At 53.8% G+C, this 22,564-nt stretch overlaps 2 protein-coding genes across 6 annotated transcripts; both read right to left on the bottom strand.

Annotated features, from left to right (window-relative positions):
* Positions 1-384: 384 nt before the first annotated feature.
* On the bottom strand, positions 385-11,910 carry KHSRP (KH-type splicing regulatory protein). Of its 5 annotated transcripts, XM_032465759.1 has the most exons (21): positions 11,776-11,896; positions 11,535-11,631; positions 9,736-9,832; positions 9,083-9,121; positions 8,697-8,736; positions 7,689-7,738; positions 7,376-7,447; positions 6,544-6,601; positions 6,062-6,236; positions 5,776-5,874; positions 5,325-5,423; positions 5,113-5,215; positions 4,329-4,429; positions 4,092-4,236; positions 3,851-4,011; positions 3,659-3,768; positions 3,010-3,172; positions 2,729-2,929; positions 2,545-2,622; positions 2,304-2,464; positions 385-1,212 (listed from the first exon to the last, which is right to left on the bottom strand). In XM_032465759.1, the coding sequence occupies exons 1-21, from the start codon at positions 11,790-11,792 to the stop codon at positions 939-941; spliced, it is 2,340 nt and encodes a 779-aa protein (XP_032321650.1). In that variant the 5' UTR covers positions 11,793-11,896; the 3' UTR covers positions 385-938. The 5 variants fall into 5 exon arrangements, with proteins under 5 accessions (XP_032321650.1, XP_032321649.1, XP_032321653.1 ...); XM_032465758.1 differs by having other exon boundaries at positions 11,535-11,910; XM_032465762.1 differs by having other exon boundaries at positions 1,077-1,212; positions 3,010-3,098; positions 11,535-11,792.
* An 825-nt stretch (positions 11,911-12,735) lies between these two features.
* SLC25A41 (solute carrier family 25 member 41) lies at positions 12,736-20,195 on the bottom strand. The gene is made up of 7 exons (XM_006177548.3): positions 18,728-20,195; positions 18,348-18,503; positions 17,701-17,853; positions 17,394-17,501; positions 15,047-15,214; positions 14,818-14,965; positions 12,736-14,022 (listed from the first exon to the last, which is right to left on the bottom strand). Exons 1-7 carry the CDS (start codon positions 18,926-18,928, stop codon positions 13,850-13,852), a joined length of 1,107 nt encoding a protein of 368 aa, XP_006177610.1. The 5' UTR covers positions 18,929-20,195; the 3' UTR covers positions 12,736-13,849.
* Between the last annotated feature and the right edge of the window lie 2,369 nt (positions 20,196-22,564).

Here is a 22,564-nt window from a genome sequence, read left to right as displayed (position 1 = left end):
CCTGCTTCTCCCTTCCTGCAAGGCATGACCAGACGGGTGAAGTCTGGGGGGGCCCACACCCTACTCTCATTGGCCAAGCCTTGTTCCTCTTCAACTCGTTTCCTCTACCAACACAACTGCGGCCAGCACGCAGTTTTAGACAAAAAGCACTTTATTTAACCAAAAAAAGGGATGGGGGGGAGTTAGGAAAGCACAATGCGCCTGCAGAAAACTATTTTCTCTTATAATTCCGTTTTCTTAAAAAAAAAAAAAAAAAAAAAAAACCAACACAACACAAAGCTTGTAATTTCCAATCACCGTTATCAGGCGTTTACAACATCTATAAAGAACAAACATCTGCTTCAAACCTCTATGGGGAGAGAGACGGCACCCAGCAGACACGGGCAGGTTTTGTTATCATTTATTTGTGAAGTTAAAAACGAGCGATAAAAAGTAAAAACTGCCATACAATTTTTTGTTTTGTTTTCCATTTGTGTTCAGTTTCAATGTCCCCTTGAATAGATGAAACACGACAGACCAGTCCTGGGGAGGGGGGAGGGCCGGGGGGAGCTGAGCTGGGGCAGAAGGAGGAGCGAGAGGAGGAGCAGAGAGGCCGAGGGGCTGCCTGGCGTGGGGCGGGGGGGCACCTTTTCCTGCAATATCAATACCTGGTCCAAGGAATGTTCCAACTCTAACTAAAAAAAAGAAATAGCAAGAGTGACTTTTTTTTTCCTTTTTAGAAGTTTATTTTAAAAACATGAAGAGGGCCAAGGGTGGTAGTAGGGAGTGAATGAATTGCTTTCTCCTGAAAGAGGCAGTTTCAGGAAGGTGGGGGGGGGAAATAGAGATTTTTATATATATATATAATTTTATAAGTTTTGCTTTGCTTTTTATTTTTTTTAATTTTTTTTTTTTAACTTTTTGCAGAGATTTAGTTCTCGCTATCTTCTATGGCTGGCTCAACATGAAGGATCCCAATTTTGAAAGAAAAAATGCATGTGAGACACAGAATGAGCGAGAGAGCGAGAGGCCGGCACTGCCCGCGCCGCGGCCTCGGGCCGCTCCCAGTGAGGGCTCCCCAGGCACCCCCTTGGCAGCCCTCGCTCTCTCAACAAACAAACGGAAAAAAAAACAAACCAAAAAAAAGAAAAGCCCCCAAACAGAACAAAATGGAAAAAAAATAATAAAAGATTTTCACAGATGAAGAGGTTCACATTCATTCGTTCATTGAGCCTGCGGAGAGGGAAGAGATAGGAATTGGTCACTACGGGGAGGGCGGGGGGCAGTGGCCAGGAGGGGCCAGGAAGCCCCTCTCCCGAGCCGGCCTGTGGCGAGCGCAGGCTGGAGGGGTGTGTTTGTAGCTGTCTAATCAGTGCTCCAGGGACTTGGCTGAAGTCAGACTGGCTCCTTGATGGAGGAGAGAGTGACACAGAGGCGAGGAGCAGCAGCATGGGCCGCAGAGAGAGAGGGGAGGGATGAGGGGAGAGAGAGAAAGAGAGAGAGGGAGGGAGGTGGGCGGGGGTGTGGGCAGGGAGAAGCGCTCAGGGTCGGGGGGGGGGGGGGGCCCTCTGTCTCCAGAAAGGCGGCGGCTCCGGCACATCACAACATCAACAATCAGAGACCACGGTGTCCCCACAACACCCCTGTGAGGTAGGTTGGAAGGTGGCAGCGATCGTCATGCCCACTTCACAGACAAGACCAGGACACGGAGGCGGGCGCCGGAGCAGAGGAGGCCAAGCCCAGGCGGAGCGGGAGGGCCGGGCCCTCGGAAGGCTCCCCGCGTCCCTGCCCGAGCCACAGCCGGCCCGCGCCGGGCCACCTGCAGCACACACAGTCACGTGGACGCGCGGGGAAAGATCGTGGGTTTAAAAATAAAAGAATAAAAAGAACAAAACCCATAAAAGTAATGCAGACAGGAGAAAAAATATGTTTTCTTCCCTAGTGGCCAGATTTTGAGTGAGAGAGTTAGCAGCCAGGATGGCGACCAACGTCTGAGCGGACGGCCTTCCCCCCCAGGACTACCCACCAGTTCAACAGTTCCTCCTTTATTTGTTTCGAGCTCTCCCCCAGCGTCACGACAGCGTTACACAGGAACAAGCAGGCCGGCGGAGGGAGGCCTCTTCGTTTAACCTCTGGACCCAGCGCACACTTCCCCCAGCTCGTGGGGACTCCCGGAGACCTCTGGCCACACGGCCCCGCTGCAGGCATCAAGGACACACCCCGCAGGGGAAGGGATTTCCGGCGCTACCCACTAAGGCAGGATGGACGGTAGCCGGGGGTTGGAAGGAAAAAGGAGGAGGAGGAGGGTGGCAATTCCCACTTGCCTGCTGCTGTCCCTGCTGTGTGGGTGGAGGCTGGGGGCCACCAGGACCTGGAGTCTGTCCGTAGTAAGCGGCTTGCTGTCTGTAATATTCAGCCCAGGCGGCGCTGTAGTCTGGCTGGGAGCCTGGGGGTGCTCCCGGACCCCCTCCGGTGGCCACTTGAGCTGTGAGGGGGCAGAGGGTGGGTGAGTGTGGCTGCTGTGAGGCCGCGCCTGGCTCTGCCCCCCGCGGCCCCACGACTCACCCTGCTTCTTGTAGTACTCCTCCCAGGCCTTCGTGTAGTCCTGCTGCGGGGGCGCTCCAGGCTGCTGGGGCTGCTGGCCTGTGAGGTGCGCACTGAGGTCAGCGGGCAGCGCGGGGACAGGCCGGCCGACCGCCAGCCCGCCCCCCTGGCTGACCCGAGCCCCTGCGGCGGCCCATGCACTCACCAATCTTTTTGTAATACTCTTCCCAGGCCTTAGTGTAGTCCGACTGGCCGGCAGGTGGGGGCTGCGGGGGCTCACCCTGGGCAGGCGGGGCCGCGGGGGCCGGTGCTGGGCCGGGCACAGGGCCCGGGGGCTGCTGGTAGTAGTGTGAGTAGTAGGCGGCCCAGGCGGCGTTGGGGTCTGCGGCGGCAGCTGCAGCTTTATCTGTGGGAAGAGGGCTTGTGGCCTGAGGCGCAGCACAGGAGGCCGGTCCTCCCCACTCCCCTGGTAAGGGCTTTACTTACTCGGGTCATGAGGAGCAGGCGGTTGCCACTGGGGGTAGGTATTGCCCCAGCCCTGGGGTGGGTACTGGTGAGGAGGGGGGCCTCCGGCACTGCAGGATGAGAAATGGGAACACTGAACCGCGCAGTGGACGGCTGCAGGTGGGAAGCAGGCCCAGACCAGCACCTGTGCGGAGCGGCGGGTTCCAGGCCCAGGGAAAGGTGTGAGATGAACCACGCAGAAGACACACACAAGCTGCGTGGGCCCAAGGACGCAAAATTCCCCCAAAGGCAACATGCAGAGATTCACACACGGGGAGGAGACCAGGGTCAACATCTAGAGCATCCTCTGAAAAGGGTGCCCAGGGGGAGGGTACAGCTCAAGTGGTAGAGTGCATGCTTAGCACACACGAGGTCCTGGGTTCAACTGCCACTATCTCCTCCAGAAACAAAAATATAATAAAAATAAATAAACCCAATTACCTCCCCACCACCAAAAAAAACTAAAAAGAAAAGAAAATGGTGTGTATAAAACGGGGCAGGATTGGATGTGTTTGCACTTCTACAAGGTGGGGTGGACCTCTTGGTGGTGACAAATTGGGACTACTGCTCTTCTTGCCAGCACAGTGACCCTCCTCGTCCCAAATCCCTGGGAGCTGGCAGGCATACTCACTGAGGGGGAGCTCCGGGTGGCCCCTGATTGAAGGGCCCGGGGTTGAAGGGCCCCATGGGGCCGGCAGGGCCTGGTCCCCCTGGGCCTGGTCCTACTGGGCAGAGGGGACCCTGGTGGAAGGAGAACCAGACGAGGTCAGCGGGGTGCGAGACAGGAGCTGGGCCCAGGCTCCCAGAACCCCTCTGAGCCCACCTCAATCTTCTCCTCGATGAGCTGTTTGGCATGGTCAATCTGCTGGGGTGAACCCCGGATGATGAACAGTTTGAAGTTGGGGTCCCCATTGGGTGGCAGCTGCCGAGAGATCTCCACGAAGGCGCCTGTTTGCTGGTTTATGGCTTTCACGTTCTCGCCACCTGTGTGGGAGCCACAGGCAGTGAAGGGCAGGCGGGAGGAGAGCCGGTGAGGGATGGAGCCCACGGAGGGACCTACTCACCTCTGCCGATGACCAGCCCGCACTTGTGAGTGGGGATGGAGAAGGTCATCTCCCCACCTGGAGGCCCCCAGTTGCCTTGGCCCCTTCCTCGACCTCGGCCCCCTGGGGGCATGCCAGGACCCCCCGGAGGGCCTGGGGGACCGCTCTGCAAGGGAGGGAGGAGACAGAGGGTAAACATAGGAAGCCAGCCCGGCCCCTCCACCCCTACCAGCTTCTCGGAACACCCACACCACCTACCCTGAGGCTCTGGAGGAGATCATTGATGATCCGTGCTGCGTGCTCGCACCGGTCTGGGGGCCCCATTATGTGAGCGATCTTCTCGGGACCCGTCCCGTCATCTGAGGCAGTGCCCAGAGAGCAGACACGGGGTTACAAGAGAAGCTCAACTCCAATCCCGCAACACCACCTCCGGGAGACACCGGGCCAAGCCACACGTCGGGAATATTTCAGACTCGAAGTGCTGCTCGCCACTCTCCCAGTATTCAGGAGCCAGGAAGGAGGCTGGCAGGCCCACAATCCCAGAGAAGGAAACCAACCAGCTAAGGCGGGCTGGCGGCTGAGACTACTTCCTGCACTTGGTACCCCTAGACCTAAGGGATGCACGTTACACAACTAAAAACAGTTAACAAATGTCTGGAAAGCACAGAGGGGTCCCTCCAGCCCACAGACCTGCTGTTCAGACACGCTCACTGAGGCCTGGCAGGAGCCCAGAGCTGGGGCTACAACCTCCAATCCAGCTGGGGGCCCAGGCCACCCTGGCCCTTTGCTGGGGGAGAGGGAAACACACCCACCGTGGATTTGGAAAGTGTGCCCATTGCCTGCTTTCCCCCGTGGCTGTCCCATGGAGGGCGCAGGAGCCAAGGCACATCCTGCTGGTCTGGGAGTAGTAAGGCACCACACAGAGGCTCAACAGGCTGACCCTGGTGCCAAGCTGCCCAGAGTGGACCCCAAGAGTGCTCCTCACAGGACAGGACCGAGCAACGCAACCCAATGCCTGGTGGAAACCTGGGCTGGCCCTGACCTTGCTTAAACTGGATCCGCACGCCAGCATCGTTCTGGATCTTCTTGATCATCTCTCCACTCCGGCCGATGACCACGCCCACAGAATGCCGGGGCACTGGCACCTGGGGGAGAGTGGGACACAGGAGTGTCAGCTGAGTTCCGTGTTCACCATCTGCTGCCCTCCGCTGCCCATGAGCCAACCTCCATCCACCTCGGGAGGCCCGCACTCACATCGATGCCCCCACCGATCCGAGATCCATACTCATTCCGGTCCCCAAAGCCACCCTGGTCACGCTCCCGAAGGATGTCCATCACCATCTCGCAGGCTTGCTGCAAACACACGAGGCATGGTGCACACACAAGCACTGTCGCCCTAGCCTCCCATATCCCCAGGGGTCACTGGTCTAAGCTATGGACCGACACACGTATGCCAAGCTCTTTATCTGCTGCCCTGAGAGACAGGCATGGTGAGCACCCCATTTTTCAGAGAAGAAAATGGAAGATCAGAGTTCAGGCCACCTGCTCATGTACAAACAGTTGAGAGGTAGAGGTCAGCATGAGAACACGAGTCGGGGGCTGGCCTCAAAGCCAGTGTTTCTGGAAACCTGCCCCCTGCCTACAAACCTGCCACCCGCCTGCCCGCTCTCTTTCCCAGAACCCCCCACCCCCGGGGTGCGCTCACCTGCACTTTGTAAGGATCTCCGATGATCCGGAGTGGTTTGTCCACATTCGTGTTCTGGGAACCATCTTGGATTAAAATCATCTTCACTCCAGCTCGTTCCTTTACAACCAACATTGATAGTCAGAGCTAAGCTTTCAAAGGACTTTCTAAGGCATTGGGGGTGGGGGGTGGGCATGATCCAAAAGGATAAAGGACTCCGGTAAAGCAGTTGGGGGTGGTGGCGTGCAGACGCGCAGACCCAGGAAGCTGTCTTGTGATGGAAGGAGCCTCTGTCCCACCCCCTCACCTGCAGCTGCTTAATCGTCTCCCCGCCTTTGCCGATGACCAGGCCAGCCTTCCCTGCGGGGATCATGATCTCCTGCACCGTGCCGTTCTGGCCCCCATTGGCATTGTCATGGAACTGTCCTGGGGGGCCCCCACGACCCCGAGAGACGATGTCATCCAGCATCATCTTTGCCTTCCTGGGAAAGGGCAGAACGGGGCGCTGTCACTCGGGGGAGTACTGGCCCGGCAGCCCGACCTGGGTCCCAGGAAAGGTGACTCCAACACGCACTCTGGTGAGACTACCAGAAAGGGGTCTGATCCCTGGGGCTATTCAGGCTCATGTCCCCCAGGCCTCATGAGTCAGAGAAGTCACTGCCAATACAGTTCCCTGGAGAGGGCAGAGGTGGAGGAACATGGTGCGGGAGTCACTGCCACCTTCAAAGGGGTACCGAAGGCTTCTGCCTGCTCCTCCCACTGCAATGACAGGCCCAGCTGGGGACTTACTGGACAGATTCTGGGGCTCCTGTCAAGGACACACTGCGCTCGGGCAGACCGCCACTGTCTGGAAAGGAGAGAAGAAAGGGTTAATGCCTCCCTGGGTGTGCGGTGGCCACTAGGAGGACCTTCCACAGAGATGAAGAGACTTCCAGAACAATCAACGACTACTTCTGCCACCATCCAGCAGCCTGACATCAGTTTATCTCCCCAAACACCTGAGAGACTACTCTATGTAAGGCCAAAATCCAGAAGCTTAAAGTCCAGTAAGGGAGACAGAACTTTCAGGGAAAAGGATGAAGTGGAAGGAGAGTTAGATTCCAGAAGCTCTAAAATCTGCTCCTTCCATCACCACTGACAATCACAGGGGTACCTTCCAGTCAACGAGCTTCCCGCATCAGGGCAAGCGCTCAGGGACCCGGGCAGAGCAGGCACTTGCCCAAGAGCACGCAGAACTGGATCTGCACCCAGATCCGACCTCAAAACTGTTATTTTTAAACAAGCTTCTCTGCCTCACACATCCCCGCGTATTTCCCACCAGTTTAGTTCAGGCTGCAACTTAACCTAATGGTTCAGAGCTTGGTCTGGAGTGAGGCTCCAAGTCCTCAAAGCTAGGTCTTGCACCGCAGCCCCCGCCCCCCATCCTAAAAAGGAAGAAAACAAGAACTGCGGCTACACCTTGGGGCACTGTGCTAGCTGAGATACTGCACTGGGCCCGTGCATACAGCGGACTCAGGGCTCAGTCAACACCGGCCCACTCCACTTCCACCAACCACGCGCTCAAGGGATTAATAAAGAAGAGGGCCAAGAGCCGCACCCCGCCCGGGATCTGCTCTCATACCTGGAGAGATCTGCACTTTGCAGCCTGAATCCTGCTGTATTTTGTTAATCTGTTCGCCTCCTCTGCCAATGACTAGGTAAAGAAAAAAAGAGAAACAGTGTGATGAGGGGGGCCTGGTGCTGAGAAGACTGTGTGAAGGGGGTTCCTAGCCCTGCTGAGAGCCCCACCATCCTCCCTGCCAAGAGAGGATGGGTGAGAGAGAGCATGAAACGGGCTCTATCAGACCAAAGGTCTTTGGGCTGGCTGGGGTTCCCGGGAGACTGCCCCAAGGCGGGGATAGCGGGTATCCCTGACCACGGCGACCCACACTCACTTAGTCCCACCATGCCGTCAGGGACCCTGTACTCTTCTGTCATTGAAGTCCTGCAAAGAGACAATGAAAGTCAGTTTCAAGGAGGAAAGAAGTGGAGAGGGGATGGAAGAGCCAGAGGGCCTCCTGGAGAAACACCCCTCAAAGCCACCACAGGCTCTGCCCTAGGGGGCCCTTGATGCTTCTAGCCTCTGACCCTGCTTCCTATGACATGGGGACCAAGACCCAACAGGCCAAAGTAGAGTCTAACAGCAGCACGGGAGCTCCCTCACCCTGCAGCCAATCAATGAACCTCTCAAGGCCTCAGTCTCCCCATCAGGGCCACGAGAGGCTTGGTCTGCGGCAGTGTGATGCCCTGGACCAGTGCTGCCCCACTGGCTTAAGGCGAGAGCGAGAACCTGGACACTCACAGCAATCTGACCGTGTCACCTGACATCTGTTGATTTTAATTAAAACAAAACTGGTTTTGTATCTTTCTCATTTCATTTTTCCTAGTAAGTTGTTTTTACTGCATTTAACAAAACTTCACCCAATTTTGGGGGATGGGGGGGAAGAAACAATCTGGTCCTTCACAAAAGATCCTACATCAGATTCACCAAAGTCATTTTGGGGCAAAAAGGTAGGCAAGACCCACTGTCCCGCTTTCTGGGCCCCACCAACTCTCAGGGCACAAGCATCCGCATAAGATGGATGAGAAAGCTGAGGCCCGTCCACGGCCTCCTCTAGGAGGGGTGCCTGTGCTTCTGAGCATCCCCACTCCAACAGAAGAAGCAAGAGGGTGCAGAGACCACCTGTTCTCGTTACAGCTAGCAGCCACAACCCTGTCCTCCCTACAGACAGGAGAGTACAAAGAACAGATGAAACTCCTCTGCCTTTCAGGCCTCTTCCTGGTCGACCAGCAATGGAGAAAAAGCCCTAAACGACGTGGTCCTCAGACAGAGCTCTCCCTCAAGTCCATAAGAAAGGCCAGAGACAGCGAGGAAACAACATGTTCTCCAAATCACAACTTACCTGGGGGGAGGATGGATGGGGCCCAGCTGAGAACTGATGGCTGCAGAGAGAAAATCCAAAGGAGAGATTGGCCTGGCTCTTCTTTGGGACCCCGAACACTGCCGGCCCCAGGCGCTCCTGCCTGCACAAGGGGCACCTAGCACCCCTCATGGTGCTTCTGAGCCTTCCTGAGCGCGACGGAGCCCGCCTCATGACAGCACACGCGCTGAGATTTCTGCCTCAGTTTCCAACTGTTGGGATCTCTAAAGCTCATGGACCCCAAATGACAAACACCAAGAACCTCCATAAAGGAGAGGTGCTGTCTGCTCAGTACTGCCAGCTCCTGACAGCTACACCCTCCTAAGACCCTGAAGTCGCCCTCAGCCTGTGTCACCCAATGCACTTACAGTCTCCCTGGGAAGCCAGTTTTTTGCTCTCTGGTTGGTCTGTGAAAAGAAAGAGGACGTCAGATGCAGCACCCACCCACCCGCAGCTGCCTCAAATCAGATGCTGGTGCCTCCTGTCCCGGCAAACAACCCTCTTGCTCCCCACCCCCCACACCAGGACCAAGGCCAGAGAGTAGCAGAGATCAACCCCAGAGGGGACCAGACTTCATCAAACCCACCACTAGTACTCAGGAATAAAAACCCCTTTGTAACAGGGGGAAAATGATGGTGGCCCTGAGTCCTTCCAGCTCAGGACCAAACCTGACTTGGGGAAGTCAGGCTAATGACCAGGTTGAGCATTCTGAATGCGCTGGGTAACACTGCATGCCCTACGGCAGCTAAACTGTACTCATGTGGAGCCTCAGTACAGCTGCCAGCATCTCACTGGAGTAACAATCTTGAGAACTTACAACTTGGACCTGGTCACGATCAACCTGCCCTCCTCTCAGCCACCTGATACCTCAGGGCGACAGGCCGAACAAAAAGAATGAACAAAGCTGGGACTGCTGAGGTTTTAAAAGACCAAATGGCAGCACCCCCCCCCCCAACTCTGAACCACATTCAAACAAAGGCACTTTACTCTCGGCTCCTTGGCCCTTTCAGCAGGTAGTTACCTCCATCTTCCAACTGCCTCTTTTGGCCCCCAAAACCAAAATCAGGAGTGCTGTTATTCACCGTTGTAGCAGCATCGCCCCCAATTTTAGCTGCAATCTAGAAATAAAGGGGTAAGCAAATGAGAATTACCACCCAAAACTACCCTCCACAGTGTCCAAATCGACCTCTCACTTCTCTGGTTCATAAAAACCCAACAGGTCTTTCTCTCTGGCCTGGGAGTCGCTTCCCCCTGATTTAGGGAAGAGCCTGTTGGTTAAGACATTCTAAAAGAAGTCTTCACCTAAGGCCTCAGAGTTCAAGAGTTGTTCAGAAATTCCAAAACTCCTTTTTTTGATGGGATTTGTGCCTAAATTGTTTGTGGCCAGACTGTAATCCACACTGACTTGTCCTAGGGGTGAAAGGAAGAAGTTCAGGTGCCAGGGAGGGTCTTCAGGTCATCTCCACCAGAAAGAACTTTCAGACACTTCCTGGTTCAAGTGCCCCATTCTTCTGGGATGCTGTGGAGCACAACTTGCCTGTACCTCCCTCACCTTGAAAACCTTTGCATTTGTTGAACAAATCTTAGGAAAGTTTTTGCTTCAAGGCACCTGAAACCTTCATCTGACCAAAACAAAAGGTCTTTTCAAACACGTTACATTTCAGACACAGGAAGAGTAACTTCAAATAAACCTCACTCCAACAAGTTTAAGACCCAGAGTCTGATGGGGAGATAATCACAAGTTTTCCGAGGAAACACAAACCATGAACTGAGATCTTCCTTCCTAAACTTTTTCTTTGAACAGTCTGAGGCAAAGCTCTCGGGATGCCCAGATGGGGTCTTATCCGTCCCCAACAGACAACATCAACTCTCCCAACTGTAACTGCTTCTCAATCAAGACAGTTGGGGGGGGACCCCATCAAGTGCACACCAGAGTCCTACCCTTACCCCAGAGGTGAAAGCCACAGAGCACACTTGGCAGGGAACAGGGCGTTCACCTAACAGGGACCTCCCACCCGGCCCTGGAGGCATCAGGACAACCCTAAGAAAGCGCTCAATGGCCTGAGATGGGTGGGCTTCCCCAAAGGGCAGCAAAGTTCTGGCTTTCTATCCGCCTCCTCCCTTCAGGCCGCGGAGAGGCCGCGAATGGAGCTGGGGAGGTCAGTCAGACCAGCATGTGACACCTCTATGGAGTCATCCTGCCTCAAAACCCAGTGGTGGAACCCTTTCCCTCTTTCCTAGAAAGAGACAGACCACACTTTCAAGCCGTCAGTAGCAACAAAAAGAGCCAGCCCCTATGCCCACCCTCCCCATTTCACCTAAGTGCTTGGCCACTCTCTAGCCGCCGAAGGGTCCCCTTTCCACTTTCCAGCCTCAAGAGAAAGGACTTTACTTTCTCCCACTATCCCTCCTTCCTGGGCAGCAAGCAGGCGGAAATGGGACTGGGATGAGGGCAGAGAGGGCTCTCTGCCCTGCTGGGGAGGTGGGAGCACAGCAAGACCTTCTCCCCGGGAAGGCGGACCCCCTGCTTCCAAGTGTGGGGCGCGTCCTAATGGCTGGGATTCCCAAAATGAGTTCCGGCAGTCCAGAGCCCCTGCACATCCAGGGGCTGCTCCAGGTGACACCCCCGGACGACCCCCCTGCAGGGGGTCACCCCAGGGGGGCCCCACTTGAGGCTTCTGGGGAGGCCCAAGCCCCCGCCTACGGCCTCACGTGACCCGCGGCGGCCCCGGCCCCCCCACCGCGACCCCGCGCGCGCGCACGTGACCCCGCCCCCTCCCCCGCCCGCGCGCGCGCCCCTCAGGCCCGCGGCCTCCTCACCTGGCGGGCCCGCTGCACGGCGTCAGCGAAGGCGTCCTTGCGGATTCCCGGACCGCCCCCGCCGGGTGGTTGCGAAGGGCCCCCGGCCGACCCCCCGCCCGGGCCGCCGCCGCCAGGGCCGCCGCCGCCCCGGTCCCCCGCGCCCGGCGGGCCCGGCGGAGGGCCTCCCCCGGCGCCCCCGGCTCCTCCGGACCCCCCGCCCCCGCCGGCGGGTGGCGGCGGTCCGGGCGGGGGTCCTCCGGTGCTGTAGTCTGACATGGCGCGGCGAGGCCGGGCCTGGCGCGGAGGCTGAAGCTGAGGAGGAGGAGGCAGCAGCGGCTGCTCAACGCGGGAACAAGGCCTCGCTCCACACGGCCGCGGAGCACTCTGGGAACCCAGAGGCTGGGAAGACGACGAGGGGGGGAGGGTCGCCCCCTCCCGACGCCGGCTTGACGGACGGCGCTGTCGGGCCAATGGGAGGCGGCCGCCGCTCCCTGGACACCAATCGTGGGCCCTGGAGGCGAGCGGCCAATCGGAGTGCTGTGAGAGGCAGTGGGCGGGAGGCGCTGCGAGATCGACAGCTCTCGGAGGCAATGGGCTGCGGGCTGCTAGCGCTGGGCGGGTAAATCGAGGCGATCCGGGAAGCCCAGAGGCCCAATGAAGCAGGACTTTCAGAATCGCGGGGCGGCTTCAGAACCGGATTGACGGCTCCGAAGCATCAAGTGTACAGGAAGGAGGTACTGGCGACAGGCCTCTTTGAACGGGCTGGGCAGGAGCCGGGTGAGATAGTCGGGTACACCAGCCAATGAGTGCACGCGGAAGGCGGTTCTTGTAGAGATCGGCAGTCAATTTAATCCAATCTCTGACGAGCTCTGTGTGAGGCGCTTACGTTTGGCCTGGATTGGTTTCCTTACTAACCGGAATCCTTTTCTAGACCTGTCTTCTAAGCCAATGGCTGAGCGGCAGGGGCGGGTGTAAGGTGACTGACACCACTTCGGACAAATGGCAGTGGAGAAAATAGAGGCGCCCAGTTTTGGTGGGAGCCAGTGGAAGCGCAGCTGCATTGGGGCGGATACGGTCGCCAGACAGCGAGAGGGGATTAGCGGGAGCTGTGGTGAATGGCAGCCGACGTGGGCATTGGCGACCGGCTGCCGGAATTCAGGCCTGATGTCTGGGTTAGCGCCCCAGGAGCCTGGCTGGGTAGGCCAGGCACGTGGCCTGCTTGAGGCTTTGGAGACGGGTGCTTCCGGGGGCGGGGTGGCTTTAGAGCAAGAGGAAACTCAGGGATTCGCTGTACCCCCTCTCCTCTGTCACCAGGGGATCTAGAGCCTCCACTTCTCTTCCAGGACTCATGGTACCAGCTCCCCTCCTGAACTCAAGGGTCTGGGGCCTTTGCTTTCCTCCTAGGACTGAGAGATCCCAGCCTCTAATTCTACATCCCACACCCGCTTCACGTAAGGTCCTTGGATACAACCCCCAATCTCTGATCCTAGGCCCTCAGCTTCCCCCCTGGACCCAGGCATCATGCAGGCTTCCAATTCACATTCAGGACTGAGGTGCCGGCCCAAGGTACCCATCCCCAGCTCCAGGACCCAGGGGTCCCAGATACCCAGCTGGGATTCGAGATTCAAGGATCCCATATACCTAGCTCCTCTCAGACCCAGATATCTGAATCACCCAGCTCCCTCTTAGACCCAGCATATTCCAGGTTCCCAGCTTACCCTGTAGATTTGTTTAGGGGCGAGTCCATTTGGAGGAGTCACATTTGGGGAGTTCCCAGGATAGTGAGGGAAGTGCTCATGAGTTTTGGGATGTCTAAGTGTCAGATTTGGCGAATTTAGGAACCATTTTGACTTTTGGAGGCATTTGAGGACTGGGTCTGATACTGGCCCCCAGCCCCATTCTAGACACAGGATTCCACGTCCCGAACTCACCTCCTGGAACCAAGGATTCAAGGTCCCTAACTTATCTCCTGGACCCAGGGATTCCAGATAACCAGCTCCTCTCTTGGACCCAGGAATCTAGGTCCCCTTTGACCTCCTGAACCCAGGTAGACACATCCAGTAGGAAACCATCTCTTTATTCCTGGGTTGTCTCCACATTCACCCTTTTGCCCTGAAACCAGGATAAGTCACAACAGCCAAACTGGAGTCCAAACTAGTCCCAGGCTGCACCCTGGGGAGGAGGCTCCAGGAATCTTCTAATCCAGGCCCCCAGCCTGCTTCTCCTGACAAAAGCTGCCCTGGGTCCTGAGCGTGGAGGGCTCTTTGGGGTCAGGGGACACTGGATCCTCCCAGTGTCCATTTCTGCCCAGGGTGTGTCACCTAGCTCACTGCTTATATGCCCAGGGTCTTCTTCATGGCTTCGTACACCATGTAGCTGATGCCACCTGCCGGCAACACCTTCAGTAGTGTGGGGGTCATGCCTCGGTACAGCCCCGGCCAGCCCTGCTGGGCCAGGATCCGCCGGAAGACTCCACGCATGGTGGGGTTCGAGCCCTCCACAGTGTCTGCAAGGATGGGCAAACTCAGAGCCTGGGTCAGAGATGACTTGGCCTCCTGAAGGGAGTGGGGGGGGGGACTGGAATGCTGAGGGGTGGGAAGTGAAGCCAGGAGCAGGGGGTCTGGGTGTTAGCTGGAAAGCAGTTTGGAAGATTTTTAGAGGAAATTGGTCAGTTTGGGAGAGTGAGGAGCAGGAATTTTCAGGATTTGTTTTGGGGAACATCTTAGAAAACATTTAAATTTCTAAGATCTGCTAGACTTGGAGAGTGTGCTGATGAGTAATTTGGAGACATTTTCAAGCTCAAGGTGGTGGGGTGAGGACCTGCTTGGATGTGTGAGGATTTGTTTAGGGGCTGAGAGTCCACTGGGGGGAGTTGCATTTAGGGAGTTGCCAGGATAGTGGGGGAAGTGGTTATGAATTTGGGGGTGTCTAAGTATCAGATATGACCAATTTAGGAACTATTTTGACTTTCAGAGCCAATTGAAGGCTGGGTCTGATTTGAAGAAGTTGGGAGTCATTTGGGGAATGTCTTGAGGTCAGTATGGGGGGCCTGGATCACATTCAGAGAGGTTTGTGGGAGTCATTTGGGAGATGGCCATTCCTTTTAGCCATATGTAGGGTTAATTTAAAGACTGGGATCTGGTGTGGGGGGAGTGTAAGTCCTAGTGGGTTCAGGGCTCAGCACATGTGGCCAGGATCAGATGTGGCAAGTTTGGGAGTCAGTTTTGGGAGATGCGAAAGTTCAGAGAGTGGAGGCAGGGCAGGGAGGGGCCCACGAGGTAGCCCCCAGAGCCAGGCTGACCTTGGGCCTGCATCCTGGTGCGCACTAAAGTCAGCGGGTAGCTGGCCATCTGGCCACAGGTTGTGGACAGTGTCACAGATGACAGACTGACTAGGCCGCTAGGGTCCTCCATGTCCCTGCCCGACTTCAGCCAGAAGCACCTGAGCATCTGCAAGGAAAAAAGGCCGGGAGGAAGCTGTCTCCAGGCTGGGGTTCAGGCTACCTGCCACACCCTCTGCAGGACCCACACCTCGTAGACGGCCAGGTCAGTGCAGGCGTAGGGGATGATGCCCAGCATGTTGGGCAGATAACCTCGGTAAAGGGCACGGGTGCCCTCCTGCTCCAGGATCTGCCTGGCACAGTCCAGCAGCCCCTTGTACTGGCCGGTCCGGCGCAGGGCCAGCCGCGTCTTCAGCACCTGGGGAGATGAGGAGTGAGGCGGCTTATTTGACTTCATCCTTTCAGTGACCCCCCCCCAACCATGGCCACTGTCCCCACCTACACAGGAGGGACCTGCCCAAGAATTTGGACAGCTGAGTTCAAACCCTGACCCGTCAGATCCCTTGACCTGGGTGTGCGCTTAGCCCAAGAGGATGAGGGAAGTGTCAGGAGCCGAGTGTGGTCTGTGACAGCTACCAGATCTGCCAATTTCCCGAAAGAAGCCATTTTTATGAAACAATCTAATACCAAAATATTGGCAGTTCAGCAAGGTTGGGGTATAGCTCAATGGTAGAACACATGCTTAGCATGCACAGGGTCCTGGGTTCAATCCCTAGTACCTCCATTAAAAAAAAAAAAACACCTTAAAAAATATTGGCAGCTCTACAATCTTGTAAAAGACACACCAAGTGTGGTAGGCAAAATTCTAAGATGGTCCCCAAGTTTCCCATCCCCCTGCTGTGCATGCTCTGTATAAGGCCTTCCCTTCCCTTCTACCCTTGAGCTATGAGATGGGCTGTCACTACTCTGGATCAGGTTACATGATATGACAAATGTGAAAATATTTTGCAGGTAAATTGTCCTGGGTGGGCCTCACCAAATCAGGTGAGTCCTTTCAAAGAGAGTTGATTGACAGAGACAGAAGGCATTGGAAAGATTGGAAGCATCAGAAACACTCTGGAGTTGGTCTTAAACAAGCAAAGTGTTGTGGGGAGGACCCTGTGGCAGAGAGCAGAGTGTGGTCTCCAGGAGCTAAGGACCTCAGTCCTACAACCGTAAGGGACTGAATCACACCAACAACCAGGGAGTTTGGCAGAGGAGCCCCAAGCCTCAGGTGGGTTCGTTAGTAGCCCAGCCGACACCTTGATTTCTACCTGATCAAATGATGAGCAGAGAATCCAGCTAGCCAGTGCCCAAACATGACCCACAGAAGCCATGAGCCATGATAATAAATCTGTATCATTTTAAGCCACTGATAATGAACTCATCTACAAAACAGAAACAGACTCACAGACAGTAAACAATCTTATGATTACCTGGAGACAGGGGGTGGGAAGGGATAAATTTGGAAGTTTGAGGTTTGCAAATGATAATTACTATATATAAAAATTGATTTAAAAATAAATTTCTTTTTTAAAAAAGCCACTGTGTGGTCTTTTGTTATGTGGCAATTGAAAACCAAAACACTTCAGAAGAAACTCAATTAGACAAGGGCAAGAATTATATAAAGAAAACTTTAAAGGACCATTAAGGGACAAAAAAGGAGACTTTCTTATGTATGAATTGAACACCATCCCAGGAAAAAAACAAATACCAGTAGAGGATCTTGTATTCCAAACGAGGCAGGTTGCTTCTAAAGTTTAAATGGAAAAAAACAATGAGAATAGCCCAGAAATGTGATAAGGAAGAGCAGGGATGGAAAATAGACATAATATCAAGACTCAGAAATTAAAGACTGAAAGCAAAACTACATAGACGGTAAAATGATCATTGGTGGCCAGGGACCGGGGGAAGGAGGGAGAGGTGAGTAGATGGAATACAGCAACTTTTTAAGGCAGTGAAACAATTCTGTGTGATGCTATTGCGGTGGCTACATGTCACATGTTTGTCAAAATCCACAGCATGTACAACACAAAATGTGAACCCTAATATCAGCTCTGGGCTTTAGTTCATAACCATGTATCCACATTGGCTCATCAGTGGTAACAAATGTACTGCCCAAATGCTCAATAACGGTGGAAACTTTGTACATATGCAGAGAGGTGCAGGGGAACACGCTGTACTTTCTGCTCAAGTTTTCTGTAAGCTTAAAACTGCTCTACAAAATCAAGTCTATTCATTAAAATAAATAAAAGATAGTATTGCATAAAGACACCAAGACAACGAAAAGAAAGGTCAGAAGGAAACCACATGTATACAGGAATTTAGCAAATTACAATGGTGGCACCTCGGGTCATGGAGGGTGGGGGGAAGGAGAGGACCCAGTCAGTAAACAGGGTTGAGGTGCCTGGGTAGCCACCTAGAATAAGTTTGATACATATCTTACATGAAGGAGAGGAGGAGAAGGCGGAGGAGGAGGGGGAGGGAAGGAAGCAGCAGCAGCAGGTGCCAACTCATCTTTATTTGTTTCATCTTCTGCGGGGCAGAGATTCTCTTACCTCCATGGGGTTGATGAGCGTCTGGGAAGTGGCCACAGCCAGGGAGCCAGCAAGGAGACGTTCCTGAAAGGGTGGGGACCCATGCACTCCACAGAAGTAGTTCTTACACTGCGACAGGAGAGAGGAACATGAGAGAATAGTTAACCTTCTGCCTTCCTGACACTCATCCCGGGGAAGAGCTCTCAGACTTGGAGGGTGAAAGTGCGTCATGGATAAGGATCTGGGCTTTTTTTTGAGTGGGGGGCAGAGGGTACAGGAGGGGTGAGGGCTTGAGGGTGGGGCTGAGGAAAGCAGACCATCCCCCTACCTGTTCGAAAACGGAGAACTTGATGGCGTACTCCGGGGCGATCTTGAGTACGTTCATACCGTTGCCGCGCCACAGGGAGCGGAACCCCCCCTCCTGGACCATGCTCCGGAGACCTCCCAGCAGGTTCATGAAATTCGTCTTGGAGGAGTAGACCTGGGGATAGGGAGGCCCCCCCGCCTGTGAGGAGCACTCCACCCCGTCTCCATCTTCATCCCAGCTTGGAGCTCAACCCCTCTCCTGTCCCCAGCTGCCCCACTCCTACGCTACCCCCTCCCATCCCCATTCCTTCTTCAACACCTTCCCTAGCTGGTCCCAGAATTCTCCGGCACAACCCAGACCCAAACCCAACGCCAGCCCACATTCCCATCTCATCCTTCATCTTTACCTCCTCTCCAGTCCTCTTTTGTCTTCAAAGCCACCCAAAGACCACATCCCCAACGCTATCCCTGTTCCTGGTACCATCCTTTCAATGTCTTCAACTCCAACCCCCACCACATCTCCATTCAGACCCTTCTAACTCCAACCCCTGTCCCAATCCCACGCTCGGACCGATTTCTGGTTGCACCCTCACCCCCATCCTGAACTCCATCAGCTCCACCTCCGACCATCCCCACCCCCATGGCCCCAGGGCTGGGCTCCCCACGCACCTGCATGTACACCTTGGCCCGGTCCAGAGGGGCCGTGCCGGTGCGAGACACTGCCCCAGCCGTGGCTCCCGAGAGGAGAAATTTCCACAGAGCTCCCTCGTTATCCACTTCCAGGACGTCCACGGGGACCATGAGCTGCTCTCCCGTGTCCAGCACCTGCGGGACAGACCCAGCTCCCGCCCACACTCAGCCAGGCTGAAGCTCCTTCCCAGACACGTCTCTAGAACCCCGTCCTGGTCAAAGGCCGAACCTGGTCCCCACTGCTTCATGGTGGAATTCCAGGTCTGCTTGGAGGGGAGCGGGCCATGCAGAGCGGGCGGGCCTTCTGTCCTTGCAGTCCTGACTAGAGGTGCTGGGAGGCCTGTGGTTCCCAAACTCACCTGCTGTGATGGGAGATGCTCCAGTTCACTTTCACGCACGTGCCCAAACACGTACCCATACACGTGAGTACAGCCTGGGTTCCGGAAGTGGGGTGGGGGTGGGGGTGGGGTGTTGGCTTTGGTGAGTAAGGCCTTGACCCTCTTAAACAGGGTCTGGACCCTTGAGCAAGGTTTCTGAGCTTCCTCAGGTTGGGCTCCCATGGTAGCTGACACCCAGGTTCAAATCCCTGGCGAGAGGTTTGCCCATCTAGCAACCTTGTGGGAGGGGCGCCTTGTAAACTTGGGTCCCAGGGGATGATGAGGTCACAGAGGCCCTTGTGACCTCACTGCATATGCTGGACTGAGCGAGCGTCTCTCCTCACAAAAAGGTCCACATTGTAATCCCTCTCAACCTGTGAACGTGTTATGTTACATGGCAAAGGGCAAGGGGTAGATATATTTGCATAGAATTAAGGTTCCTAACCAGCTGATGGGGAGATGGAAAGATTGTTCTCGATTAACCACAGGGGCTCAGTGTCATCTCACGAGTCCTTAAACAGGGAAGAGGGAGGCAGAACAGTCAGCATTCGAAGGACTGGGTGTGAGGAAGATGTCACTAGCCGCTACTGGCTTTGAAGAAGGAGAAGGCGGGTGCTGTGAGCCACAGAATGAAAGTGGCCTTTAGAAGCTGGAACCCTGGGGCTTCCAGAAGGAGCCAGCCCTGCCGACACCTTAATTTTAGCCCAGCAAGATCCACATCAGGCTTCTGACCTCCCAGAATAATATGCGTTGTTTTAAACCACCAAGTTTGTGGTTCTTTGTCACAACAGCCATAGGAAATTAACACGCTGTGTTTCATTGTTATGGCAACAAGAGATGGAAGTTGGGGAGAACGAGAAGGCTCTGGAGCTCTGGGAGAGAGAGACACACAGTGAGTCCCCAAGTAAGATGGGCATAGGTTGAGAGTCAATGGACCTGGGTTGGAATCCCATCTCGGGCACGTCTTGCTGTGTGACCTTAGCGTAGCTGCTTTATTTCTCTGAGCTTCAGTTTCCCCATCTGGAAGTTGGAAGCAATGATTAACTCTACCATGGAGTGTTGTCAGTAGGATCCAACGAGAGTTTTCATCGAGGGCACCTCCATCCTCCAAGTTGTTTGATCAAAAACCTTGATGTCATCCTTGGATCCTCCCTTTCTCTCTTGCCCACAGTCTGCCATCAAATTCTGGGGGCTTAACCTTCAAAGAGTACCCAGAGGCGGCTGCTGCTTACCGTGTGCATGGCCACCACTTTGGTCCAGCCCTGCTGTCGCTTACCTGGGCCGGTGTGGTGGCCTCCACCATGCTTCCACAGCTCCTGCCCTCCCCACAGCAACCCTCAGAGAGCGTTTGTAAGCACCTGAGTCAGGTCCCGCCCCTCCTCTGCCTACAGCCCTTGGGGGCTCCCACCTCCCATGGGTAAAAGCTCAAGTCCTCCCCATGGCCCACAAGGCCCTGTAGCCCCTGCCCCTGTCCCCTCCCAGTCCTCACCTCCTCCCTCTCTCCCCTTCGCTCACATGGGCCTCCTTGTTCCTCCAACACGTCAGGCATGGTGCTGCCCCTGTACCTTTGCACTGACCACTCTGCCTGGGATGCTGTTTCCCTAGACACCCCCATGGCTCACTCCCTCACCATCTTTAAATTTTTTTTCAAATATCACCTTCTCTCTGACCTCTCTACTTAAAATTTAAACTATAGTTTTCTCATCCCTCCTCCCTCCTTTATTTTTCTCTGGGACGCCTTTGCTATCTACACTGCTACATATTCACTCACTTGAGTTTCTTCTTCATTTCTCCCCACTGGAATGTAGGGCCTAGGAGAACAGAGATCTTTGTTTCATTCAATTCTGTGTCCAATGTCCAGAATGGGGTCTGGCATAAAGTAAGTGTTCAATAAATATATGCTCAATAAAGAATGAAATAATACATTAAGGGGCTTAGCACAGAGCGAGGGTACACAGCACTTACTTAATAAATGTAAGTTCTTTCCCTTTCAAGATTTCAGTGGAGTAACAATAAGAGGTCAGATTCATGGGTACTAGAGGCAGAGGGTGGGGAGAGTGTGAACCAGATGAAGGTGGTCAAAGGTACAAACTTCCAGTTGTAAGATAAATAATACTAAAAAAAAGATAAATAAGTACTAAGGAGGTAATATGCACACGATAAATAGAATTAACAGAGCTGTATGTTATATATGAAAGTTAAGAGAGTAAATCCTAAGGGTTCTTATCACAAGAAAATTTTTTCTCTTTAACCTTGTATCCAAATGAGATAATGGATGTTCGCTAAACTTACTGCGATCATTTCTTTATGCTGTGTTAATCAAATCAGTATGCTGTGCACCTTAAATTTATACTGTGCTATATGTCAACTATATCTCAACAAAACTGGAAGAAAACAAATGTGGACAAGGAAATGGATGTTGAATGTCCCAGTTAAATTAAAAAGTGGTAACACCAGATGCTGGCATGGCCACAGTAAAACTGGTAGTGCTAATTCCTTGTCGGTAGCTGTGTATAACGCACACAATTTTTGTGGCGGCATGACCTGCAGATAGTCATATGCTTTGACCCAGAAATCCCACTTCTGGGAATTGATCCTAAAAATATAATTTTTAAAAAGTGAAAATACAAAACAGCTAGCAAGGCTTGATCCCTTATCTGAGTGTGTGAAAAACCTTATCTATGTATGTGTATGTGTATTGGTTAGCTATTGCTGCATAACAAGTCACCACCTCCCAACCATAGCAGCTTAAAACATGAACAAGGTGGTAGCTGCAGTATCTTTATAACCTAATCTTGGAAGTAATATACCATCACTTCTGCCATATTCTCTTGGTCATACAGACCCACCTTGGTACAATGAGAGAGATTACACAGGAATGTGAAAAGCAAGAGGCAAAGATCATTGGGGGACATCTTGGAGGATGACTATCATAATCAACAAAGAAAAAAGTTTCGTCTTGTGAAGACAGGCAGAAATTGGCATCCAAATAATACCAGAAGATAGGAAGAGGCACTGAAAGATTCTCCCCTAGACTCTAGTGGGAAAATGGCCTTGCTGACACCTTGATGTTGGAGTTCTACCCTCCAGAATTGTTAGAGAATAAAATTCTGTGTTCTTTTTTAAAATTTATGATAGCCCAAAAGTGGAAACAACCCCAGTGTCCATCAGTGGATGAATGGATAAACACAGTGTGGTCCATCCCTACAGTAGAATATTACTTAGCCTTAAAAAGCAAGGAGATTTTGACATATGCTACAGACACAGATAAACCTTGAGGCCATGATGCTCAGTGAAATAAACTAGGCTCAGAAGAACAAATGCTGTGTGAGTCCACTTATACAAGGTTCCTAGAGGAGTCAAATCCATAGAGACAGAAAGTAGGATGGTGGGTACCATGGACTGGGGGAGGGGGATGGGGAGTCAGTGTTTAATGGAAAAAGTTTTGGAGCTGGATGGTGGGGGATGGTCATAAGACAATGTGAATGTACTTAATGTCACAGAACTGTATACTTAAAAATTGGTTAAAATGGTAGCTTTTACATAATGTGTATTTTACCACAATATGAAAATACGACAATCTAAAATGATGTTGCTGTTTTAAGCCCCAGTGGTGGTAACTTGTTACTGCATCCCAAGGATAGGAACACACTTGTATAATTATGAAAAAGACAGGAAACATTAGGAGGGCTCCTGAATGTGGACTGTTCCCTGCACCCGCTTCACAGACGTGGAAACTGAGGCTCAAAGAGGGAGTCATTTCCTGGTGTCCCAGAGCCGTGTGTGATGGCAGCTGGCCCATCCCTTGGGTGGTGTCCC

Source organism: Camelus ferus, chromosome 22 (genome assembly GCF_009834535.1).
Source record: "Camelus ferus isolate YT-003-E chromosome 22, BCGSAC_Cfer_1.0, whole genome shotgun sequence".
Taxonomy (NCBI): Eukaryota; Metazoa; Chordata; class Mammalia; order Artiodactyla; family Camelidae; genus Camelus; species Camelus ferus.
Note: the sequence above shows the minus strand (reverse complement) of the source record. Positions and strands in the feature narration are given on the sequence as shown.